General features: G+C 50.0%; 1 protein-coding gene across 1 annotated transcript; it reads right to left on the bottom strand.

Annotated features, from left to right (window-relative positions):
• Positions 1-5,595: 5,595 nt before the first annotated feature.
• LOC132390412 (NACHT, LRR and PYD domains-containing protein 3-like) lies at positions 5,596-23,232 on the bottom strand (the record flags this gene model as incomplete). The annotated part of the gene is made up of 10 exons (XM_059963025.1): positions 5,596-6,273; positions 6,438-6,605; positions 6,761-6,931; positions 7,082-7,252; positions 7,552-7,722; positions 7,877-7,963; positions 14,712-16,449; positions 21,575-21,640; positions 21,739-21,910; positions 23,066-23,232. Coding segments are annotated over 10 exons (3,002 nt in total), but the record flags the coding sequence as incomplete, so codon positions are not given.
• Between the last annotated feature and the right edge of the window lie 840 nt (positions 23,233-24,072).

The following is a 24,072-nucleotide window of genomic DNA, read 5'->3' on the forward strand; positions in this document are numbered from 1 at the left end:
ACCGCGCATGCGTTCAGCAGGCGTTTCTCCGCAGCGCCACCGGTGCCCGGAGGTCTGCACATCGTCGCCGACGGCCGGAAGTCCGCACAGCGCCACCGGTGCCCGGAGGTCCGCACAGCTCCATCGGTGCCCGGAGGACCGCACAGCGCCATCAGTGGCCGGAGGCCGGAGGGACAACAGAGAGGTAAATCACAAACGCGACAAAGTCTGCAGATTCTGGAAATCCAAAGCAACACAAACAAAATGCTGGCCGAACACAGCAGGCTGGGTAGCAACGGGAATGGAAATCGGAATGAAAATGTTTGGACACCGGGAACTCCCGCTCGGAGCGGATAATTCAAAGGTTAATTTATTATCAAAGCAGGTATCCATAAATAACGCTGCATTTTTTTCTTCTCCAGAGAACCACGAAACAAAGAAAGCAAAGTCGTTCACAGAGAAAAATCAAACTTCCACCCCACCCCTCGGATCAAGAAGAACGGGATCCCAATGATCAAACCCCAAAACCCACACCTTCCGCACAAAAGGGAACAATAATATCGACCCCCGATAAAAAGAAACCCGACCCGCACAACTGCGGAGAAGCCGGTATCACCAGTGTACAGGCGGCCGCATCGGGAGCAGCGGACACAACAGGCGACCCCGGAAGATTCACAGGTGAAGTGTCGCCTCACCTGGAAGGATGTTTGGACAACGGAGAGAGTTCGGCCGTTCGGCTCTTTCACTGTGACACCCCCAACTCCACATCAAATCCGTCCAAACGAATCTGGGTGAACTTTAATGACCAATAAATATAGTTCCTCTCAGCGATCAGCTGTCAGAATGATCCCCTGACTCTGAGAGGAAGGGGTATCTATGGTCCACACTGTCAGGGTGTTGAGTTTACCAGGAGACAAAGACTGCAGGGACGAGAGGTTTTCTGTTGACTGTGTGTGGACGCCGCTGGCAATTCTAGTGTTGTGACCCGAATCGAGACAAACACCACGCTGCCCACTCCACCAACAACACGGCACAGCCGGACACATAACAGGGGACTTTACATCCCACGACACTGGATTCAGTGATGAAGCACGTGATTAATGTTGTCCCACCGAAAAGTCCATTAAGGTGCTTTTAAATGCCAGCGCTCTCCCACAGGTGACGTCACACAGCTCCGCCCTGACGTCACACATGGGCTCCCAACACCGAGATCTGCCCTCACGTGCGCGGTGTCTTACGTTACCCACGCGCTGGTGTGCTCGAGCTTTATCGGTTTAACGGCTGGGCTAATAATCACGTGACCAGCCCCTCCCCCACCGCTGTCAACAGAGGATTCAGGGGCTACGTTATTCCCATTGTTGCGAAGTTATGTCAATCACCGGTTACAACCAATCGCGGAGGCGGACAAGCCGAGTGGGCGTTACCGCGCTCGAGCGCCGACCGCCTCCTCAGAGCGGAGAAAACCTCAAAGTAAATGTCCGCTTTCTGATTTATTTCCATTTCCCTCCGAGGGAAGTTGGGGCGTTTGTGAAGCGTCTCCTGCGGCCGGAGTCTGATGTATCGCTGAGAGGTAGGAGGAGACCGCTCGGCCCGTCGGTTTGATGCCGGTCCCCGGGGAGGGATTTTATTGACAGGATGAAGATGGTGAGAGACGGGGCGGACAGGATGTTTGTCCCGGTGGGGACAGGAGGGGCTCATCTGTGGAAATGCCGACAGAAGACAGGGGGTGATTTTATTGAAAGGGTAAAGATGGCGTGAGAGGGGTCTTAGTGAGTGAACACTTGCGACCCTACTGACCGAATCAATGCAGTTTTATTTGTGCCGGGACCCGGCAAACGCTCATCATATGTTAACCCCATTCATTCCCGGAATAATCCCCGTGAAACTCCTCTGGAATCTCTCCAGTGACAACTCATCCTTTCTGCGATCTGAGGTCCAAAACTGTAGACAATACTCCAAATGCAGCTCGACTAGTGTCTTAGAAAGGCTCAGCATTATCTCCTTGCCGTTATATTCGACTCCCCTTGAAATAAACACTAACACTGCACTTGCCTTATTTACCATAGAAACGACCTGAAAATGAACCTTCTGGGTGTCATAAGGGGGGTGCTGGTAGTGGAGCCAAATGCAAGACACAGACACTGAGGTGCTAGGAACAGGGCTCGGTTTGTCAAGAAAGCAACGGAAGAAGCGGCTTTGGACATTGACACACAGGCCCAGGACGAGGCTGGGAATCGGGGCCAGGAGTCAGACAAGGAAAGCGGGACCAGGATAAGGAACTTGGTACTCGGTGCCTGGACGAGAACTCCGAGCCAGAGACTGGACAGGGCCCGAGTGGTACCATCGCTACCCCGTGACCGACCGTCTCCCGAAGGAGAGAAACTGCTTTCCACCCTGATGCCCCGCACCAGGTCATCCAGGAAGGATTTCAGCTGCCGTCTGTCATTCCCCGACACAGTATTCCTCTTCCCCTTCCGTCTGAGGATGACCCTCAGGGACTTCACCAGCCTCGGCATGCCAGGCCAGCTAAGCGAGGCGAGTTTAGGCCGATGCTTTACACCCTCAGAGGAGTGAATAAACTCTCTGATCTCCTCCACAGGTATCAATGGGGATTTCTCAGGAGGGGTGAGGATGTCCATTGTCTCGCTATCAAATGAATCCCCCTCCAACCCCTCACTGCAGACAGATCCCCCATCTTCCTCCTCATGTGTTGTATAAGCTGGCTGCCCCTGTAACCCACACTGCACAGCGGGTACCTCCCTCATACCTTCCCGCTCCACCGTCGCATCAGTCTTATCCACAGTTGCGACGATGGAGGGATAATCCCCAGGGACTCCTTGCAGGCCATTAGTTGATGGGGTCGGCATGCATGTTATATCACCCTCCCCAGGAGACAGACATGAAGGGGCTCAGCAGCTCTGGTCCAAGGGTTTCACCGGCAGCCTGATGCTGACAGTGAGAGAGCCTGGTCTCCTCTCCGCTCATACTGTTTAATACATTTGCCTCCAGGGAGGCGATTACTGCTAAGTCCCGGGTGGAGGGCTCCAGGTCTGTTTTAGTTGTGCAAACAGGCCCAGCACTAGCTTCCTGCACAACCACACCACCCACCACAGGACTGGTGGCTACATCTGGGGAGTCAGGGTTAGACACAACTTCCACCCGGATCCCCACCCCTTTCTGGGACTCCCCCCGCATCTACATTCCCTGCCCTCTTTGGGGGAACATACCCTTCTCCTCTTCAAGCCGGAGGATCACACAGGTGCGGGATTTACCGATGGAGCGTTACTCTCCGCTTCCATCACCCCGTCCGACTGTGCACTTCCCCGAGCCTCCCGCTCCACTTCAGGGCAAATGGGGGTCTCGGGGGCCGACTTCTTAGTGTGTTTGGATTTCTTCCTCACTTTCCTTCCCCGCACAGGCTCCACCCCGTCCCTTGCCTGAACCTCCCCGCACATAGCCTCAGGAACACAGGGGCAGGAGCCGAGACTGGAACAGACGTAGGAACAGGGACAGGGTTAGAAACAGGGTCAGGGGCAGGAGCAGGGGCCGGCACAGGGGTAGGAGCAGGAATGGGATCAGGGGCAGAGGTAGCTGGGGCACTAGTTCCCGAAGTGGACTCCCTGGGTTTTCGGGTGTTCGGACAGTTCCTCCGAAAGTGCCCCACCACCCCGCACGCATGGCACAGTGGGCGCTCAGAGCTCCAATACCCCTGATAATCTACCCCCTCGTTCCTGACAGTAAACCGGCCCTCAACTTCGTCCTCTTTTTCCAGTTTCATGAATACCTGTCTCCGGAAAGAGATTACGGTACGGAGGGTGCGTCTCCTGAATTTGTGCCTGATGGCAGTTATTTCTGACCGTACTTGCCCCAAGCGGGAAGCAGGTCCTCGTTGGGGATGAAAGGCTTTAGGTGACGAGGACGATGCGTTGTGTGGGAGCTGTCACCAGCTCCATCTGTATAAAGATGTTTTCCACCGTGATCCCTCTACTGAGGGCCCGATGCACCAACTCATCATTCCTCAGATAAAACACCGCCTTCCCGAACTGTTTCTCAGTGGCCAAAACACCATCTCTCCCCAACAAGTCCTCCGTAGCCTCCGCGCACTTTTCCAGGGTAGTTCCAGTTCGCAAAATACATTGCACCCCGCGTTCAACTTTCACCGTCCGAAACAGGGCGTTGTCAGAGGCTGGAGAGGCAGCCGCCTTTGCATAACTCCCCGAAGGCCTGCGACTCCCTGTAGACCGGTCCGTCATGTTGCTGGTGTGTCTGAATCGAGAATGATACGGTGGTGGTGCTGCTTATAAAGTCCTGGAGCGAGTTGAGTAACTGGCGGGAAAAGTTTGTACTCGACGGTACCTTGCTGGCTCGGCGCCAGAAATTCCAACGCCAGGAAAGGCTCCGTTAGTCCTGCAGAACTTCCAGGCCGTGAGAGGTCGAGACGTCTCAAACGCTGTTTCGGCTCCGACACCGAACGAGAATCCCGACGATAGAGATGGAAGGAGGATGTCCCGATGACAGTGGGGGAACAACGGCGTTTGTCTCCGGTTTTTGGAGCGAACCTGCTTCCTGGAGAGTTGCCAGCGGCCACAGCCGGGAGCTACGCATTTCGCAGCCGTCAACGAACCCAAACTGGCAGAAATACTCCAAACGAAACTTCCACACTAAACCAGCCGCTCATTTAGACGTCCAAGAGACGTTTCAAACCAATTTACAAGTAACTCACGACTTTCGAGTTTTTCCTCGATTTCTCCCAGCGCAATCAGAACAGCTCCACTCTGTGTCTGACCCCGGGAGTGTCTGATGGGACAGGCCATTTTGGCCGTTGTCGTCCTTGCTAGACGCTTACTCTCTACCATGTCTGACCAACCTGCACTCACCCCATAACCCTCCATTCCTTTCCTGTCCATATACCTATCCATTTTTTTGAAAAATGACAAAATCAAACCTTCCTCTGCCACTTCTACTGGAAGCTAGTTCCACACAGCTACCACTCTCTGATTAAAGAAGTTTCCCCTCGTATTATCCCTAAACTTTTCCCTCCTAACTCTCAACTCACGTCTTCGTTTGAATCTCCCCTACTCTCGATGGAAAAATCATAACCACATCAACTCTATCTATCCCCCTCATAATTTTAAATACCTCTATTAAGTCCCCCCTCAACCTTCTATGCTCCAAAGAATTAAGACCTAACTTGTTCAACATTTCCCTGTAACTTAGATGCTGAAACCCAGGTAACATTCTAGTAAATCTTCTCTGTACTCTCTCTGTTTTGGTGACATCTTTCCTATAATTCAGTGACCAGAACTGTAAACAATACTCCAAATTTGGCCTGACCAACGCCTTGTACAATTGTAACATTACATCCCAACTCTACTCAGTGCTCTGATTTAAAAAGGCCAGCATACCAAAAACCTTCTTCAGCACCCTATCCACATGAGATTCCACCTTCAGGGAACTATGCACCATTATTCCTAGATCACTCTGTTCTACTGCATTCCTCAATGCCCTACCATTTACTATGTATTATTTCAGTTCATCGGGTGCTGGGGGCAGCACTCACCCCAGGTCACTGTTTCTCCTCCAATGAGACCAAAGTCCGACAGCAAGATGGGAAGTTACAGTAGTTTATTGATTTCATCATGACAAATGTAAATTGATTCATTCACAGTCACACACAATTAACTAACCGGCGACAACGAGTGACCGGTTGAATAATCAGTCCCATTTCTCACCGTCACTCTGCATTGGGGAACCGATGATTATAAAATCACACTTCAGGGCCGTGTCCGGGATCGCTGCAGATCCAGGGTCACTGCCGAGGGATTTGTCTATTTGACATCATTATATCGGCCAGGCTGCCGAATGCATCGTCCTCAGCAAAGGGAGCAAAAGGATTCTCTCCCGGGATAATCCCAACCTGGAATACCGGTGTCCCAGACACAGCACCGGCCGCCGGGCTCTTCCTGTCTGGGTAATTCTCTGGGGTGTCACGTGGGAGTCTCGAACACGCACATCCGGCGGAAGCTGCCCCACCGGACAACAGGCGACACACAGCGCGAGATCTGAGCCGGTTCCGTTGAAACCGTTGGGAATCACCCCCGGCGCGCGGCCATTAAAAGTAATGGCGGGAGTTAAAGGGGAGGGCGTGGAATCATCCAAAATGTCGCCATCCCGCGGGCGGGGATGTTCACACATTCAGATTTTCACAAGGTCCACACTCTCAGTTTGGGTCTGACTCCCCGCAGAGATCCCAGTTCCTTCTCCCCGGTCTCACTGAACCGATTCTCCCACAGCCTGAAACAGATAGAAGAATAAAGATGAAATAAACAGATTACACAACAGTGTCAGTAACAGGGGACAGGGGCTAATGTTTCAACAACACTGACAGACAAATATCACTAGAAAACCTGGGGATCCGCTGATAATTTATCACATTGAACATTAACACAAACACTCACAGGATCTCCTTCAGACTCGGGAGGGTCAGTATGAGGCGGCGGAGAGCGGGGACAGATCGGTCTGTCAGCGGGTTTGATCCCAGGTACAGGACCGTCAGTGATGGGTTTGTACTGAGAGCGGAGACGAGATCCTCGGCACCAGAATCTGTGAGACCGACGCCCCTCAGTCTGGAGATGAGAGAGAGTGAGAGTGAAGGACACAGAGAGACAGGAGATGGTACAAATCCCCAGTGTTTACCAGTAACATAATTACTGATCATATTAATGTTCAGTTTCAGACACCCAGTGACTGTAAACACAATCTCCCACAGTCTGGTACTTACCCCAGTTTCTGTATTTTACACTCCGGGTTCCTCAGAGCCGCAGACACCAGTTTCACTCCTGAATCTCCCAGTTTATTATTACTCAGGTACAGCTCCGTCAGTGATGGGTTTGTACTGAGAGCGGAGGCGAGATCCTCGGCACCAGAATCCGTGAGATCGACATTCCTGAGCCTGGAGATGAGACAGAGTGAGGGTGAAGGACAGAGAGACAGGAGACGGTACAGATCCCCAGTGTTTATCAGTACACAATTACTGATCACATTATTGTTCAGTGTCAGACTCCCAGTGACTGTAAACACAATCTCCCAGTCTGGTACTTACCCCAGTTTCTGTATTTTACACTCCGGGTTCCTCAGAGCCGCAGACACCAGTTTCACTCCTGAATCTCCCAGTTTATTATTACTCAGGTCCAGCTCCGTCAGTGATGGGTTTGTACTGAGAGCGGAGACGAGATCCTCAGCACCAGAATCTGTGAGACCGACATCCCTCAGCCTGGAGATGAGAGAGAGTGAGGGTGAAGGACACAGAGAGACAGGAGACGGTACAAATCCCCAGTGTTTATCAGTAACACAATTACTGATCACATTAATGTCCAGTGTCAGACACCCAGTGACTGTAAACACAATCTCCCACAGTCTGGAGATGAGAGAGAGTGAGGGTGAAGGACACAGAGAGACAGGAGACGGTACAAATCCCCAGTGTTTATCAGTAACACAATTACTGATCACATTAATGTTCAGTGTCAGACACCCAGTGACTGTAAACACAATCTCCCACAGTCTTGTACTTACTCCAGTTTCTGTATTTTACACTCTGGGTTCCTCAGAGCCGCAGACACCAGTTTCACTCCTGAATCTCCCAGTTTATTATTACTCAGGTCCAGCTCCGTCAGTGATGGGTTTGTACTGAGAGCGGAGGGGAGATCCTCGGCACCAGAATCTGTGAGACCGACATCGATCAGCCTGGAGATGAGAGAGAGTGAGGGTGAAGGACACAGAGAGACAGGAGACGGTACAAATCCCCAGTGTTTATCAGTAACACAATTACTGATCACATTAATGTCAGTGTCAGACACCCAGTGACTGTAAACACAATCTCCCACAGTCTGGTACTTACCACAGTTTCTGTATTTTACACTCTGGGTACCTCAGAGCCGCAGACACCAGTTTCATTCCTGAATCTCCCAGGTCATTCATCCCAAGTCTAAACACAAACAAACAGATTGATAAACAAAGTGATTCAAACCGTGGGTCTGGGGGAATTTCTCTCAGTCGGATGTTTCAGGAAACATTAAACTCTTCAGTAAATCACTGAACGGAGTTCCCATCACTGTCAATGTCCCTCACTGCCCCGCTCCAGGGTATTCGCCAAGTGTCAGTAATTTTGTCTGTCGGTGTGACCCTTTAAACTGCACATATTCTGTCCCAGTCCCCGATGGAGAGGAAAGTGTTCCTGAACGAAATGCAGAAATGTCAATGGGTTACAGTGAAATAGACCCACCCGAGTGAAAGGGATGGGAAAGAGAGATACCACAGGAGGAAGGGGAATGGGGAAGAGAGATCCCACAGGAAGAAAGAGGATGTCGAAGATAAATCCCACATGAGGAAGGGGATAGGGAAAAGCGATCTCATAGGAGAAGGGAAATGCATAAGGGAGAGCCCACAGGAGGAAGGGGGAAGGGGAAGAGAGATACCAGAGGAGGAAGGGGAATGGGGAAGAGAGATCCCTTAAGAGGAAAGAGGATGGAGAAGGGAAACTCACAGGAGGATCAAGCATGGTGAAGAAAGATCAGACAGGAGGATGTGGGATGAGAAGGAAAGATCCCGCAGGAAGAAGCAGGAAGTGGAATGGAGAGCCCACAGGAGAATTTCGGATGGATGAGTGATCCCAAAGAGGAATGATGATGGGGATGAGATATCCCACCGAAGGTAGGGGGATGGGGAAGAGAGTTCCCACTGGAATACGGGGATGGAGGAGAGAGATCCCACAGGCGGAAGTGAGATGAGAAAGACAGATGCCACAGGAAGATGGGAATGGGAATAGAGTTGCAAATGAAGGAAGGGGGATGGCGAAGAGAGAGCCCACAGGAGGAGGTCGGATGGACGAGAGAACCAAAAGCAGAAATAGGGATGTAGAAAGGAGATCCCACAAGAAGAGGGAGGGATGGGAGCAGAGGACCTACAGGAGGAAGCGGGATGAGGAAGAGACATCCCACAGGAAGAAAGAGGGTGTCGAAGATAAATCCCACATGAGGAAGGGGATAGGGAAGAGCGATCTCATAGGAGAAGCGAGATGGGGAGAAAAGATCTCACAGGAGGAAAGTGGATGGGGAAGAGAGAGCACACTGGATGAAGTGGGATTGTGAAGAGAGATCACATAGGAGGAAGGAGCATGCGGAAGAGAGGAGGATGTGGGATGGGGAGGAGAGATGGTACAGGGGAAAGGGGAATGAGTAGGAGAGATACCTCATGAGTAATGGGGATGGGAAAGCGGGATCCCATAGAAAGAGGGGAATGGGAAAAGAAGATCCACAGGAAGAAGGGGGATGGGAAAGACAGCGCCCTCATGTGGAGGTCGGATGCATGAATGATCCCAGAGGAAGAAGGTGGATGGGGAAGAGATATCCCATGGAGGAAGGGGGATGGGGAAGAGTGATTTCACGAGGAAGGAGGATGAGGAAGAGTGATCCAACAACAGGAAGTTGATGGGGAGGAGAAACCCCACAGGAGGAAGGGGATGGGGAATGGAGACCCCACAGAAGTAAGAGGGTTGGGGAAGATATATCTCTAGGAAGAAAGAGGGGGGAGGAGATATCCCACAGTTGGAAGGAGAATGGGGAAGAGAGATCCGACAGGAAGATGTGGGATGGGGAACAGAGATACATCAGGATGAATTGTGGGGGGAAAAGACAGATTCCACAGCAAGAGGGGGCATTATGATGACCCACAGGAGGAAGTGGGATGGGGAAGAGAGAGCCCACAGGAGAAAGTCGGATAGACCAGTGATCCCAAAGGAGGAAGAGGAATGTGAAAGAGCAATCCCACAGGAGGATGGGGGTTGTGGGATGGGGAAGAGAGATCGCACAGAAGGAAGGGGGATGGGGAGGAGAGACCCCACAGAAGGAAGGGGGACGGGGAGGAGAGATCCCACAGGAGGAAGGGTGATGGGGAAGAGAGACCCCACAGGAGGAAGGGGGATGGGGAAGAGAGATCCCACAGGAGGAAGGGGGTTGGTGAAGAGAGACCCCACAGGAGGAAGGGGGATGGGGAAGAGAGATCCCACAGGAGGAAGGGGGATGGGGAGGAGAGATCGCACAGGAGGAAGGGGGATGGGGAAGAGAGATCCCACAGGAGGAAGGGGGATGGGGAAGAGAGATCGCACAGAAGGAAGGGGGATGGGGAAGTGAGATCCCACAGGAGGCTGGGGCATGTGGGAATGGAAAAAGGGATCCCACAGAAGGAAGGGGGATGGGAAAGAGAGATCTGACAGGACGAATGGGGAAGAGTAGGAGAGATCCCACAGGAAGTGGGGGATCGGAACAGAGGACCCACAAGAGGAAAGTGGATAGTCTAGAGAGATGGCACAGGAGGAGTGGGGATGACAAGTCAGATCCCACGGGGAAGAGAGACGAGACAGGAGGAGGTGGGTGGGGAAGCAAGATCATACAGGAGGTTGGGGGATGAGTAGGAGAGATCCCAAAGGAGGAAGAGGGATGGGGAAAATAGATGCCATGGGAGGAAGTGGGATGGGGAAGATTGATCCCACCCGATGTAGGGGATTGGGAAGAGAGATCCCTCGGGAGGATGGGTCTTGGGGAAGAGAGATCCCACAAGAGGATAGGTAATGGGGAAGAGCGATGCTACAGGAGGAAGGGAATTGGGGGAGTGATCCCACAGGTGGATTGCTAGCCGTGCTACATGCTAGTGAAGCTGGAACGAGGAAGTTAATGCAGCTAAATACGTGGCTGAGGGGATGGTGCTTGAGGGAGGGGTTCATGTTTCTGGACAATTGGGCTTTCTTCCAGGGGAGGTGGGACCAGTTCGAATTGGACAGTTTGCACCTGAACTGGAGGGGACTAACGTCCTTGCCGGAAGGTTAGCAAGTTCTGCTCCGGTGGTTTTAAACAAGGTTGCAGGGGGAGGGGAACCAGAGTGTTAGAGCAGATAGTGAGGTGGTGGAGGATAAGTGTCATGCGAGGACTGCTTGTATAGACAGATATCAAAGGTTTGTACGTGATAGAATTGTTCTCAGGTGCATCTATTTCAATGCAAGGAGTATTGTTGGGAAGGCAGATGATTTTAGGGCGTAGATTGGCACATGATGATTTCGACATTATTGCTATTAATAAGAATTGTTTGTAGGAGGGGCAGGACTGGCAGCTTCATGTTCCAGGTTTCCATTGTTTCAGACGTGATAGAGGGGGAGGGATGAAAGGGGGAGAAGTGGCATTACCAGTCAGGGAGAATATCACAGCTGTGCGGAGACGGGACAGCTACAGAGGCCATATGGGTGGAGCTGAGGAACAGGAAAGGTTTACCACACTATTAGGGTTGTATTATAGGACGCCCAATAGGCAGAGAGAATCAGAGGGGCAAATCTGTAGAGAGTTAAGAAACAGAAAGTTGTAATCGTAGGGGATTTTAACTTCACATATTGACGGGGACTCCCACTCCGAGAAAGGGTTAGATGGCGTGGAGTTTGTCAAATGTGTTCAGGAAAGTTTTCTAAATCAATATATTGAGGTACCAACGAGAGAGGGTGCAGCACCTGATCTCCTATTACGGAACCAGACAGGTCAGGTGACAGAAGTATGTGTAAGCAAACATTTTGGGTCCAGTGACCATAATGTCATTAGTTTCAAGATAATTATGGTTAAGGATAGGACTGGTCCACCAGTTAAGGTTCTGAATTGGAGAAGGGCCAATTTTGTGGAAATGAGAGAGGATCTGGGAAGAGTGGATTGGGATAAGTTGTTTTCTGGCAAGGATGTGTTCAGTAAGTGGAACGCCTTCAAGGGTGAAATTTTGAGAGTGCAGAGTTTGCATGTTCCTGCCAGGATTAAAGGCAAAGATAACAGGGATAGGGAACCTTGGTTTTCAAGGGATATTGGTGATCTGGTTACGTAGGTGTTTAGCAGCTATAGGCAACAAGGAACAAATGAGATACTTTAAGAGTATAGATAATGTAAGGGAATTCTAAAGAAGGAAATCAGGAAGGCAAAAAGAAGACATGAGGTTGCTTTGGCAGACAATGTGAAGGTAAACCCGAAGGGTTTCTACAAGTATATTAAGAGTAAAAGGATACTAAAGGACAAAATTGGTCCCCAAGAAGATCAGAGTGGTCGTCAGTGTGTGGAGCCTTACGAGATGGGGGAGATCTTAAACAGTTTTTTTGCGTCAGTGTTTACTCAGGAAACTGGCATAGCGGATATGAAATTAAGGCAAACAAACAGTAGTGTCATGGAACATATTGAGATTAAAGAGGAGGAGCTGCTTGCTGCCTTACAGTGAATAAAGGTAGATAAATCTCCGGGCCTGACATGATATTCCCTCGGACCTTGAGAGAGACTAGTGTAGAAATTCCAGGGGCCCTGGCAGAAATATTTAAAATGTCCTCAGCCATGGGTGTGGTGCCAGAGGATTGGAGGGTAGCTCATGTTGTTCTGTTGTTTGAAAAAGGCTCCAAAAGTACACCAGGTCATTACAGAGAAGTAAGCCTGACATCAGTAAATTACTGGAAGGTGTTCTGACAGATCAGATATATAGGATTTGGACAGCCAAGGGCTGATTAAAGATAGTCAGCATGGCTTTGTGTGTGTTAGATTGTGTTTAATCAATCCTGTAGTGTTTTTCAAGGAGGTTACCAAGAATGCATATGAAGAAAAGGCTGTGGATGTTGTCTACATGGACTTTTGTAAGGGCTTTGACAAGGTCCCACATTAGTTCCAAAGGTCCAGACACTATGTATCCATGGAGAGGTTATAAACTGGATTTGAATTGGCTGTGTGGGAGAAGACAGAGAGTGGTAGTGGATGATTGCTTCTTAGACTGGAAGCCTGTGAGTAGTGGTGTGTCTCCGGGATCTGTGTTGGGACCATTTTTGTTTGTTGTCTATATCAATGATCTAGATGATAATGTGATAAATTGGTTGAACAGGTTTGCGGATGACACTAAGATAGAGGCGTTGTGGACAGCGAGGAAGGCGTTCAAAGCTTGCAGAGGGATCTGGACCAACTGGAAGAATGGGCCAGAAAATGGCAGATGGAAATTAATGCAGACAAGTGTGAGGTGTTCCATTTTGGAAGGACAGAGCAAGGTACGACAGACACGATAAACGATAGGGCACTGAAGAGTGCGGAGGATCAAAGGGATCTGGGAATTCAGATGCATAATTCCCTAAAACTGGTGTCACAGGTAGACAGGGTTGTAAAGAAGGCTTTTGGCATCCTGCCATTCATAAAGCAAAGAACTGAGTATAGGAGTTGGAATATTATGATGAGGTTGTATAAGACATTGGTGAGGCCAAATTTGGAGTATTGTGTGCAGTTCTAGTCACTGAACTATAGGAAGGATATCAGTAAGTTTGAAAAAGTGCAGAGAAGATTTACTAGGATGTTGCCGGGTCTTCAGGAGTTGAGTTACAAGGAAGGATTGAACAGATTAGGACTTTATTCCTTGGAGCATAGAAGAATGAGGGGAGATTTGATAGAGGTTTACAAAATTATGAGGGTATAGACAGGGTAAATGCGAATAGGCTCTTTCCACATAGATTAGGAGAGATAAATATAAGAAGACATGGCTTCAGCGTGAAAGGGGAAAGGTTTAGGGGGAGCATTAGGAGGAACTTCTTCACTCAGAGGGTGGTGAGAGTGTGGAACAAGCTGCCATCTGATGTGGAAAATGTGGACTCACTCTTAAGCTTTAAGAATAAGTTGGATAGATACATGGATGAGAGAGGACTGGAGGGTTATGGACTGGGTGCAGGTCAATGGGACTAGCGGAATAAGGTTTTGGTACAGACTAGAAGGACCGAATGGCTTGTTTTCTGTGCTGTAGTGTTCTATGATTTTATGATTCTATGGGCAGGAGAGATCCCACAGGCAAAAGGGGGATGGGGAAGAGAGATCCCACAGGAGGAAGGGGATGGGGAAGAGAGATCCCACAGGAGGAAGAGGGATGGGGAGAAGAGATCCGACAGGAGGAAGAGGGATGGGGAGGAGAGATCTCACAGGAAGGGGGGCAGGGTTTGTGTGGAAAAGACATCCCACAGGATGATGAGGAAAGAGTAATAGAGAGCCCACAGGAGGAATGGGGATGGGGGCGAGATTCTAAAGAATGGATGGGGGTTTGGGATGAGAGGTCCCACAGGAGGATTCCAAGGGTAAACGATAATCCGACAAGACGAGCGGATGCAGTAATTTTTTGTATGTGTGTGTTGGGTCCGAACAGAAGCCCAGAGGAGATGCACCCTCGCTCTTTGCGTATCTGGAAGTGAGCAAAGTCCCATACAGGGAAGGGCAGTGGGAGGACAATCTCACAATGGCATTTCTTTCTTTCTCACTGGGAAAATCTGCTGACGGTCTCTTGTCCCTCACCGCGAAGGGGGTGTGAATCTCTGACCCACCTGCTGCAGTCAGTGTCGGTCTGGGTGTCAGTAACAGTGAGAAGGAACATTGTCAATGGACGTGTCACAGGCAGCGAGAAACACAGCCATTCCTGTGATTTACTACCATTAAACCAATGGTCATTGTCCACTGATCTGATGAAGTCTCCAACATCCCTTCACAAGGAACCACAGAACCCTACCGTCCTTGGGGAATTACTACCGATACCCTGGGCATTTGTCACAATTCCTCACAACCTGATTTACTACAGTTTTACCCAAATCACTTTCCATTGAAACAACACAAGGAACAGTTTCACAGTTCAGAGTGAGAGATAAATCAAGTTACCTCAACTCCTGGCAATTGTGCAGCCCGGGTCCCACCCGCTGGATTCCTTCACACTGAATGTGGCAGTTCTCCAGATTGAGGTGTTTTATTGTATTACAGAGTCCGATGACATGAGACAAGACCGTGCAGTCAATCGGGGTCAGTGTCATTCCACTGAATGAAAGTGTTTCCACAGATCCCAGTGTTTCCTGAGCCAGTCCACGATTCTGAGACTCAAACAGGTAGTGCAATGTGTTCAGGAGGCTCCTTTTACCAGCTTCACTCCATGTGTTTCCACTCTGGCGTTTAACTTCCTCCTGCACCCAGTCAATCACGCGGCAGGTTGTTTCATTGGGAAATGGACCCAGAAACTCCTCCAGGCCCCGAGCTGTCATTGGGTTGGAAAGACCAGCAACAAAACGGAGAAATACCTCAAATCGCCCATCTGTCGTGCTGTGGACTTCAGTGAGGAATTTCAGGATATCCCCGGGATGTGGATTCAGGAATTGTGCGACTGCAGCTACAAACTCTTGGATGGTGAGGTGTGGGAATGTGTACACCACGCTGTGGGCAGAATCCTCTCTCTCCAAAAGCTCCATCAGGAACCCGGACAGGAACTGGGAAGGCTGCAGATTGTAGTTGATCAAATCTCCATCTGTAAACACAATCTTCCTCTCGGACACTCCTCTGAAGGCCATCTGACCAACCCTGAGTAACACATCACGGGGGTTCTCAATCTCACGGCCATGGTTTTTCAGGATGTTGTAAATATAGTAGGAGTACAGTTGGGTGATGGTCTTGGGAACTCGCTGCGGGTCCCTGACTCTTTGTGTGAAGAAGGGGCCCAGTGCCAGAGCGAGGATCCAGCAGTAGGAGGGGTTGTAGCTCATGGTGTACAGGATCTCGTTCTCCTTCACGTGCTTGAAAACAGCTTCCGCCAGCGTCTGATCTTCAAAATACCTGATGAAATATTCCTTCCGTTCCTCACCAACAAATCCCAGGATTTCAGCCCAGACACTAATCTCAGCCTTTTCCAATAAATGTAACGCAGTGGGGCGGGTGGTCACCAGCACTGAACACCCTGGGAGCAGGCTGCCCTGGATTAAACTGTACACAATGTCAGACACTTCACACCACCACTCGGGATCTGGGCACTGGTGCTTGGGTTCTGCATCTCTCCAACTGTCAGCAAAATCTATTGTGTCATTGAATTCATCCAAACCATCGAATATAAACAGCAATCCCTCTGGGTTCTTCCAGACCTCTCTCAGAATATTCCCAAAGTAAGGATACTGATCCAGAATCAGTTCCCTCATGTTTATCCTGCAGTTAATGGAGTTTAAATCTCGGAATTTGAAACTGAAGACAAACTTGAAATCTTGGAATATTTTCCCCATGGCCCAGTCATAAACAATCTTTTGAACCATTGTTGTTTTCCCGATCCCCGGGACTCCGGACATTGCTGCCGAACTCCCAGATGTGGAGTAACTTCGGGAAAACCTGCTCTGGAATAACTGATCCGTCCGGATTTTTTTCAGCTCTCGACAGAGATGTTTCTGTCTCCACTCCTCGTGGAATCTGCCTCTCGCCAGCAGCTCATGTTCCACCAGTCTCCGATCTCGAACAGTAGAAATGACCGTGAGCTCAGCGTATCGATCAACCAGCTGGAAAACCTTCACCTTCTCCCTCATCAGGATCGTGTTCACTCTCAGTGTTTCAGTTTGTGCCCGCAGAGTCTCCTTGTGTTTCTGTTGAACATCTTCCATGGGAACAGACAGTGGAGAAACTGTTAGATGCTTCAACTCTGAACTCAGTTGTTAAGCATACAAGAGTTAGCTCAAAGCTATTGCATTAATTGGATTTATTGATGGATTTTCATACAGAAAAGTAAATTCAATTGACAGATCGCTGACTGGACAGAGAGGCCTGGTCTAGATAAACCCCAGATCATCACATTTCCACATTAACTGTGCTGTGAAAGTCAGTATTTCCCTGGTAGTTTACTGACCGACGACTGTCCTGTCCCGAATAATCTCCCACTACTGTCACAGCTGTCATTTTCTTCTGTGGAATAAACTTTTAATCAGATCCTGTCATGGGTGTGTGGGGTCTCATTCTGTGACTGGAACCCAAAGTGTGTTTGGACCCTGTCAGAGGTGTGTGGGATCTCACAGTGTGTCAGGACCCTGTCAGGGGTGTGTGGGGTCTCACAGTGTGTCAGGACCCTGTCAGGGGTGTGTGGGGTCTCACAGTGTGTCAGAACGCCGTCAGGGGTGTGTGGGGTCTCACAGTGTGTCAGGAACCTGTCAGGGGTGTGTGGGGTCTCACAGTGTGTCAGGACCCAGTCAGGGGTGTGAGGGGTCTCACAGTGTGTCAGGACACTGTCAAGGGTGTGTGGGGTCTCACAGTGCGACAGAACACTGTCAGGGGTGTGTGGGGTCTCACAGTGTGTCAGGACCTTGTCAGGGGAGTGTGGGGTCTCACAGTGTGTCAGAACGCTGTCAGGGGTGTGTGGGATCTCACAGTGTGTCAGGACCTTGTCAGGGGAGTGTGGGGTTTCACAGTGTGTCAAGACCCTATTAGGTTTGTGTGGGGTCTCACAGTGTGTCAGGACCCTGTCAGCGGTGTGGGGTCTCACTATGTGACTGTATCCTAACAGGGATTTGTGGGATCTCACAGTCTGTCAGCACCCTGTCAGGGCTGTCTGGGATCTCACAGTATGTCAGGAACCTGTCAGATGTGTGTGGAGTCTCACAGTGAGTCAGGACACTGTCAGGGGTGTGTGGGGTCACACAGTGTGTCAGGACCCTGTCAGGGGTGAGTGGGGTCTCACAGTGTGTCAGGACCCTGTCAGTGGTGTGTGGGGTCTCACAGTGTGTCAGGACCCTGTCAGGGGTGTGTGGGGTCTCACAGTGTGTCAGGACCCTGTCAGGGTTGTGTGGGGCTCTCACTGTTTCTCAGGTTCCTCTTAGGAGGGTGTGGTGTCTCTCAGTGTGTTAGGTCCATGCAAGGTGTGTGGGGTCTCACAGTCAGTCGGGACCCTGTCAAGGATATGTGGGATCTCACAGTGTGTCAGGACCATGGCAGATGTGTGTGGGATCTCACAGTGTGTCAAGACCCTGTCAGGTGTGTGTGGGTGGTCTGACTGTTTCTCAGGATCCTCTTAGGAGGTTGCGGGATCTCGCAGTCTGTCGGGACCCTGTCAGGGGTGTGTGTGGTCTCAAAGTGTGTCAGAACGCTGTCAGGGGTGTGTGTGGTCTCAAAGTGTGTCAGAACGCTGTCAGGGGTGTGTGGGGTCTCACAGTGTGTCAGGACCCTGTCAGGGGTGTGTGGGGTCTCACACTGTGTCAGGACCCTGTGAGGTGTGTGGGGTCTCAAAGCGTGACTGTATCCTGTCAGGTGTGTGTGGTCTCACAGTGTGTCAGTACGCTGCCGATCGAGCGTGGGGTCTCACAGTGTATCAGGACCCTGTCAGGGGTGTGTGGGCTCTCACAGTGTGTCAGGACCCTGTCAGGGGATGTGTGGGGTATCACAGCATGTCAGGAACCTGTCAGGGGTGTGTGGGGTCTCACAGTGTGTCAGGACCCTGTCAGGGGTGTGTGGGGTCTCACAGTGTGTCAGGAACCTGTCAGGGGCGTGTGGGGTCTCACAGTGTGTCAGGACCCTGTCAGGGGTGTGTGGGGTCTCACAGTGTGTCAGGAACCTGTCAGGGGCGTGTGGGGTCTCACAGTGTGTCAGGACCCTGTCAGGGGTGTGTGGGGTCTCACAGTGTGTCAGGACCCTGTTGAGGTTGTGTGGGATCTCACAGTGTGTCAGGAACCTGTCAGGGGTGTGTGGGGTCTCACAGTGTGTGAGGTAACTGTCAGGGGTGTGTGGGGTCTGACACTGTGTCAGGACCCTGCCGATCGAGTGTGGCGTCTCACAGTGTGTCAGGACCCTGTCAGAGGTGTGTGGGGTCTCACAGTGTGTCAGGACCCAGTCAGTGGTGTGTGGGGTCTCACAGTTTGTCAGGACCCTGTCAGAGGTGTGTGGGGTCTCACAGTGTGTCAGGACCCAGTCAGGGGTGTGTTGATCTCACAGTGTGCCAGGACTCTTGTTAGGGGTGTGTGGGGTCTCACAGTGGGTCAGGACCCTGTCAGGGGTGTGTTGATCTCACAGTGTGTCAGGACTCTTGTTAGGGGTGTGTGGGGTCTCACAGTGGGTCAGGACCCTGTCAGGGGTGTGTGGGGTCTTACAGTGGTCAGGACCCTGTCAGGGGTGTGTGGGATCTCACAGTGTGTCAGGACGTTGTCAATGATGTGTGGGGTTTATCAGTTTGTCAGTATCCTAACAGGGGTTTGTGGGGTCTCACAGTATGTCAGGACTCTGTCAGGTGTGTGTGGGTGGTCTCACAGTGTGCTAGGACCCTGTCAGGGGTGTGTGGTTTCTCTCAGTGTGTAAGGACCATGTCAGGGGTCTGTGGGGACTCATAGTCGGTCGTGAACCTGTCAGGGGTGTGTGGAGTCTCACAGTGCGTCAGGACCCTGTCGGGTGTGTGTGTGGTCTCACAGTGTGTCAGGACCCTGTCAGGGGTGTGTGGGGTCTCACAGGGTGTCAGGACCCTCTCGGGGGTGTCTGTGGTCTGTCAGTGAATCAGGACTCTGTCAGGGGTGTGTGTGGTCTCACGGTGTGTCAGGACCCTGTCAGGTTTGTGTGTGGGGTCTCACAGTGCGTCAGGACCCTGTCAGGGGTGTGTGGGGACTTAAAGTGTGTCACGTCCCTGTCAGGGGTGTGTGGGGTCTCACAGGGTGTCAGGACCCTCTCGGGGGTGTGTGGTGTCTCACAGTGCGACAGGACCCTGTCAGGAGTGTGTGGGGTATCTATTCAATGTGTTCGGCTGTGATAGGGAGCGCAGGACCCTGATATTGTGTCAGGACCCTGTCAGGGGTGTGTAGGGTCTCACAGTGTGTCAAGACCCTATCACGGGTGTGTGTGGTCTGACGGTGTGTCAGGACCCTGTCAGGGGTGTGTGGGGTCTCCCAGCATCTCTCCCAGTGACACACTTTGAGACCCCACACACCCCTGACACGGTCCTAACACACTGAGAGACCCCACACACCCCTGACAGGGTCCTAACACACTGTGAGACCCCACGCACACCTGGCATGGTCCTGACACACTGTGAGACCCCACACACTCCGGACATGGTCCTGACATACTGTGAGACCCCACACACCCCTGACATGGTCCTGACATACTGTGAGACCCCACACACCCCTGACAGGGTCCTGACACAGTGTGAGACCCCACACACTCTGGACAGGGTCCTGACACACTGCGAGACCCCACACATCCCTGAGAGGAACCCGACATACTGCAAAACACTAACCACCCCTAGTAGTGGTGATCCACTACTGTCTCACTGATCCTGGACATATTCACTTTAGAGAATGTGACAGTGGCAGAGATGATGTTCTTCAATAATCAGGGAGTGTATCTGTTTCATATTCAGAAATGGGTTTGGGAGTTTCTCTGTCTTGTCTGTTCCCTCTGCAACCAGGATGAAGGTCAATGATGATCAAACTTGTAGCGATTTACTAAACCCGTGTTCAGGGACTCTGAGGCGTTTCATTGACCGGGTGTGGACTGGAGCAATATTTACAGAGGTCCCAGAAACGTGAGTAGTTTGTAAACTTCCTGATTCGTCTATCTCTGCTCCCATATTTAAATTATCATCGTTGGGATTTGTTATTGTAAATGAGAGAGACTGAGCCAGGGTTCTGGCTGAGATTCCTTGTATTTCTCTAAGAGCTGCTCTGTGGTTGAACAGACCAGTTGGGATGTTCCCTGCTTTTCTAATTAAAGTGATGCTATTATTACTATTCTGTGACTGGAACTTCAGTGGATAATCTGCGGGAACTGGGGGAGTTTGAAAAATGGTTCAGGATGAGGCTGTTCAGGAGGGGCAGTGGTTGGCAAGAGAGGGTTTTGACTTTTTGGTGTGAAGAAATAAAAGTTTTTCACCCCATCTCCAGATCGCCCCTTCTCCACTCAGACTCCGGTGGGGATCTGTAGTTGCAGGCCCCAGAGCGGTGTGACCACCTTCCTCAAACTCGCCAGCGCTCTGCCTCTTTCTTCAAAATGGCCTTTGAAAACTCTCCCTCTGGCAAAAGATGTTTCCCTGTGTCTCACTGTGTTCTCTGTCACAGTGCCAGTATTTACCTGGTCAGATCCTCGTGGCTCAACAACTGAACCGCCGGATGCAAATTACAACCATTGGTGGAAACAGAGGTCAAGTTTCAACCTTATGAACTCCGCTTCGGCTACATCTGGGCCATTGCGTACCGTTCTGATCACCCCACTACCGGAGGGATGTTGAGGCTTTAGAGAGGGAGCAGAAGAGATTTACCAGGATCCTGCCTGGTTTAGAAGGCATGTGCTACCATGAGAGGCTGGATGAAATTAGCTTGTTTGCTCTGGTTCATCGGAGGCTGAGAGGAGCTCTGACACAGGTTCACAAGATTACGAGAGGCTTGGATAGAGTGGACAAAGAAATCAGTTTCCCGGGGTTGAAATGTCTATTACCAGAGGGAATATGTTGAAGGTGAGAGAGTGTAGAATGAAGGGGGATGTGAGGGATATCTTATTTTTAAATCAGACATTCATGCCTGCCTGGAATGCACTGCCTGGTAAGGTGGTCAAGGCAAATTATTAGAAGATTTTAAGGAACGTTTGGGCAGTAACCTGGATGTAAGGAAGATGGAAGCATGTGGACATGGTGAAGAAAAGAGAGATTAGACTTCAGGTTTGTTTGATTTATTTCATAGCTGTTTCAGCACAATATTATTTGCCTAATGGCCTGTTCCTGTGTTATACTCTTCAATGTTCAATGCACGTTCACTTACCTTTCAGCTCACTGAGAACCTTTTGTAAAATTTGAGCGGGAATTGGTTGATGGGAAGGATCACAACCTGTTTAAATATCAACAAATTGAGGAAATCATTTTTGTAAAATTTTAAAGTGTGCTGTATTCAATCCAAATTTGAATTAATCTCTGACATTATCTCACCATATATCTGTATTTCCTTCAGTATTTTGTCCAAATTTGGGACACCAATCCGCATTTTGACAAAGGTTTCCCACATCACCCTCCGGGCGCGGGAGCCTTTCTCCATCACCAGGCTCAGGAGGAGTTTAGAACTGTCCGCCCGCTCTCCCTTATCAGCGAGATCAGAGATTTTCTGTGAACAGTAACAGTGAACATATTGGGGACTGACAGATTCACACAGACAGTGAGAAGTAAATGATGTGCTCTGTAACGGGATCACCCGGACGGGTGCTTATCCTGTCTGGACATGGACTGTACATTCTGAGTGCAGAGCACACGGAGGGACATTCACCGTGAATCTGGTCCACCAGTCAATGAGATCCTGGCTGGTCTGTGGCCGCTTCATTGACATGGTACCAAATCCATAAATAATTCCTCACCGGATTTGATGATGCAAAACACAAATCAGAAAATATTGATCACAGATGAAGAAAGAAGTCAGGAGGGTTTTTGTATCAGCGTGAACAGTCTCTGGGAAGTTGCAGAAAAGATGATGTGATTCATCTCCTCAGTCCGCCAGTGTCCAACATGACAGCGGATTACCAGCTGACACCTGATGCCTTTCCTTTGCCTTTTCCAGTGGAGGTTTGTTCGGTGATTACACATTACAACATGGCCGTATTCCCCGATTCACACCGTTTGCAAATACAGATTGTAATAGAATGATCTCCACCCAGAACAGAACACACTCAAGCTCCTGTGGCATCCGGTCGTAATGCCCTGGTTCTCACTGAATCCTGCCGTCATACTGGACCGGTGCAATATTTTGTTTTCAGCTTCTGACAGCAGATGGCAAGAAACCGATCAACAGTGAAGGTGACGGTGAACCAGACAGACAAGTATGTGGCTGTGAGCCTCAGTACCTCCATAACCTTGCACACAGGGTAAATCCTCAGAAAATGCCATGGAAAATAATAATGTAAGACATGACGCAAAAGAACCTCTGTGACTACGGTCAGCAGATCCCCCGCTACCATGGCCACCAGGTAGCGAACTGTGCAGGTAGAGAGGCCGCACTTTCCTGAAATGAAGATTCCTGTCGTATTTCCATTTAAACTCGTTTAATGCAACATCATAGAACTGTTGCCTACTCCCCTCGCTCTGAACATTGAGCCACCAGCAGGGGTATTTACAACTTTTTGAATCATCGCTTGAGATTCACATTTTTAAGAATTATTTATATTTATTTCTAATTTGTTTTATGATTTATTATCCAATGAGTGAGAGTCCCGACACCCATCAGTGCTGTGGTGTGTGAAAATTCAAACCCATTCTCTCTCCCACTCACCCGATGTTCCTCTCCGCTGAACTGATTCTCGGCCGTTAACGCCAGGCTCACTCCGTGCACCCCTCCTTCCATCGCCTGCTCCAGCCTGTCCCGGTAGAAGTCCGTCAACTGCAGCAGCTGGAAGTCATTCCAGCTTGCCAGGATCTCAGTGATTACTGACCTCAGACCTGTGAAGGAAAATTAGGAGCATTAAAGAAATTTCAACACCATACTGGGTAGTAACTTTCTCTCTGGAACCTAAAGATCACCAACCACAGTCCGTGGGGGAAAGGGGGGATGTCACATGATCACGTAGGATTGAGACGCGGGAAACCAGCTCTCCCGTAAAAAATCAGTGAATTAATGTTTAAGTGAATAAAAGTTAGTAAATACTTTCTAAAAGTTACTTATAAACTACTCCGGATTGTTTCAAACTATGTCTCATAAACAGAAGATGAAGAAAACTACTACCATGAAGACAATGCAAGTTGGAACAGAATCAAGGCCCGCTGCGAACTGCGGGCTCAGGTACATTTTACCTGCGGTGATACAGAACAGGAAACTGCGGCAACATCGAACATTTCTAAAGAAAAAGATCAACAAGAACTGCGCAAACATGAAGGAAGGGGCATGCGCAAACGCAAGCAACCCGAACTACAAATCCCAGTTACGATTGAAACCGGAAGTGAAAGTGAATCTGAGGCAGATTCAGATTCTCTGGAAAAATCAGACAAAGATGGAGGTAAAAGTTTTTCTGGAAATATAGAAAAAACCTTGATACAAATAATGCGTAAATTAGAAAAAATAAATGCATTAAAAGAAATCAAAAAAAAAGATAAATATGGAGACAACAACACACACAAAATGCTGGTGGAACACAGCAGGCCAGACAGCATCTATTGGGAGAAGCGCTGTCAATGTTTCGGGCCGAGACCCTTCGTCAGGACTAAATATGGAGATTATGTTTGATAAAATGATAAAAAGACAGGAAAAAATGAAAAAGAATTATAGACTTGGAAGCCACAATG

The sequence above is a fragment of the Hypanus sabinus genome, unplaced genomic scaffold (assembly GCF_030144855.1).
Source record: "Hypanus sabinus isolate sHypSab1 unplaced genomic scaffold, sHypSab1.hap1 scaffold_886, whole genome shotgun sequence".
NCBI lineage: Eukaryota > Metazoa > Chordata > Chondrichthyes > Myliobatiformes > Dasyatidae > Hypanus > Hypanus sabinus.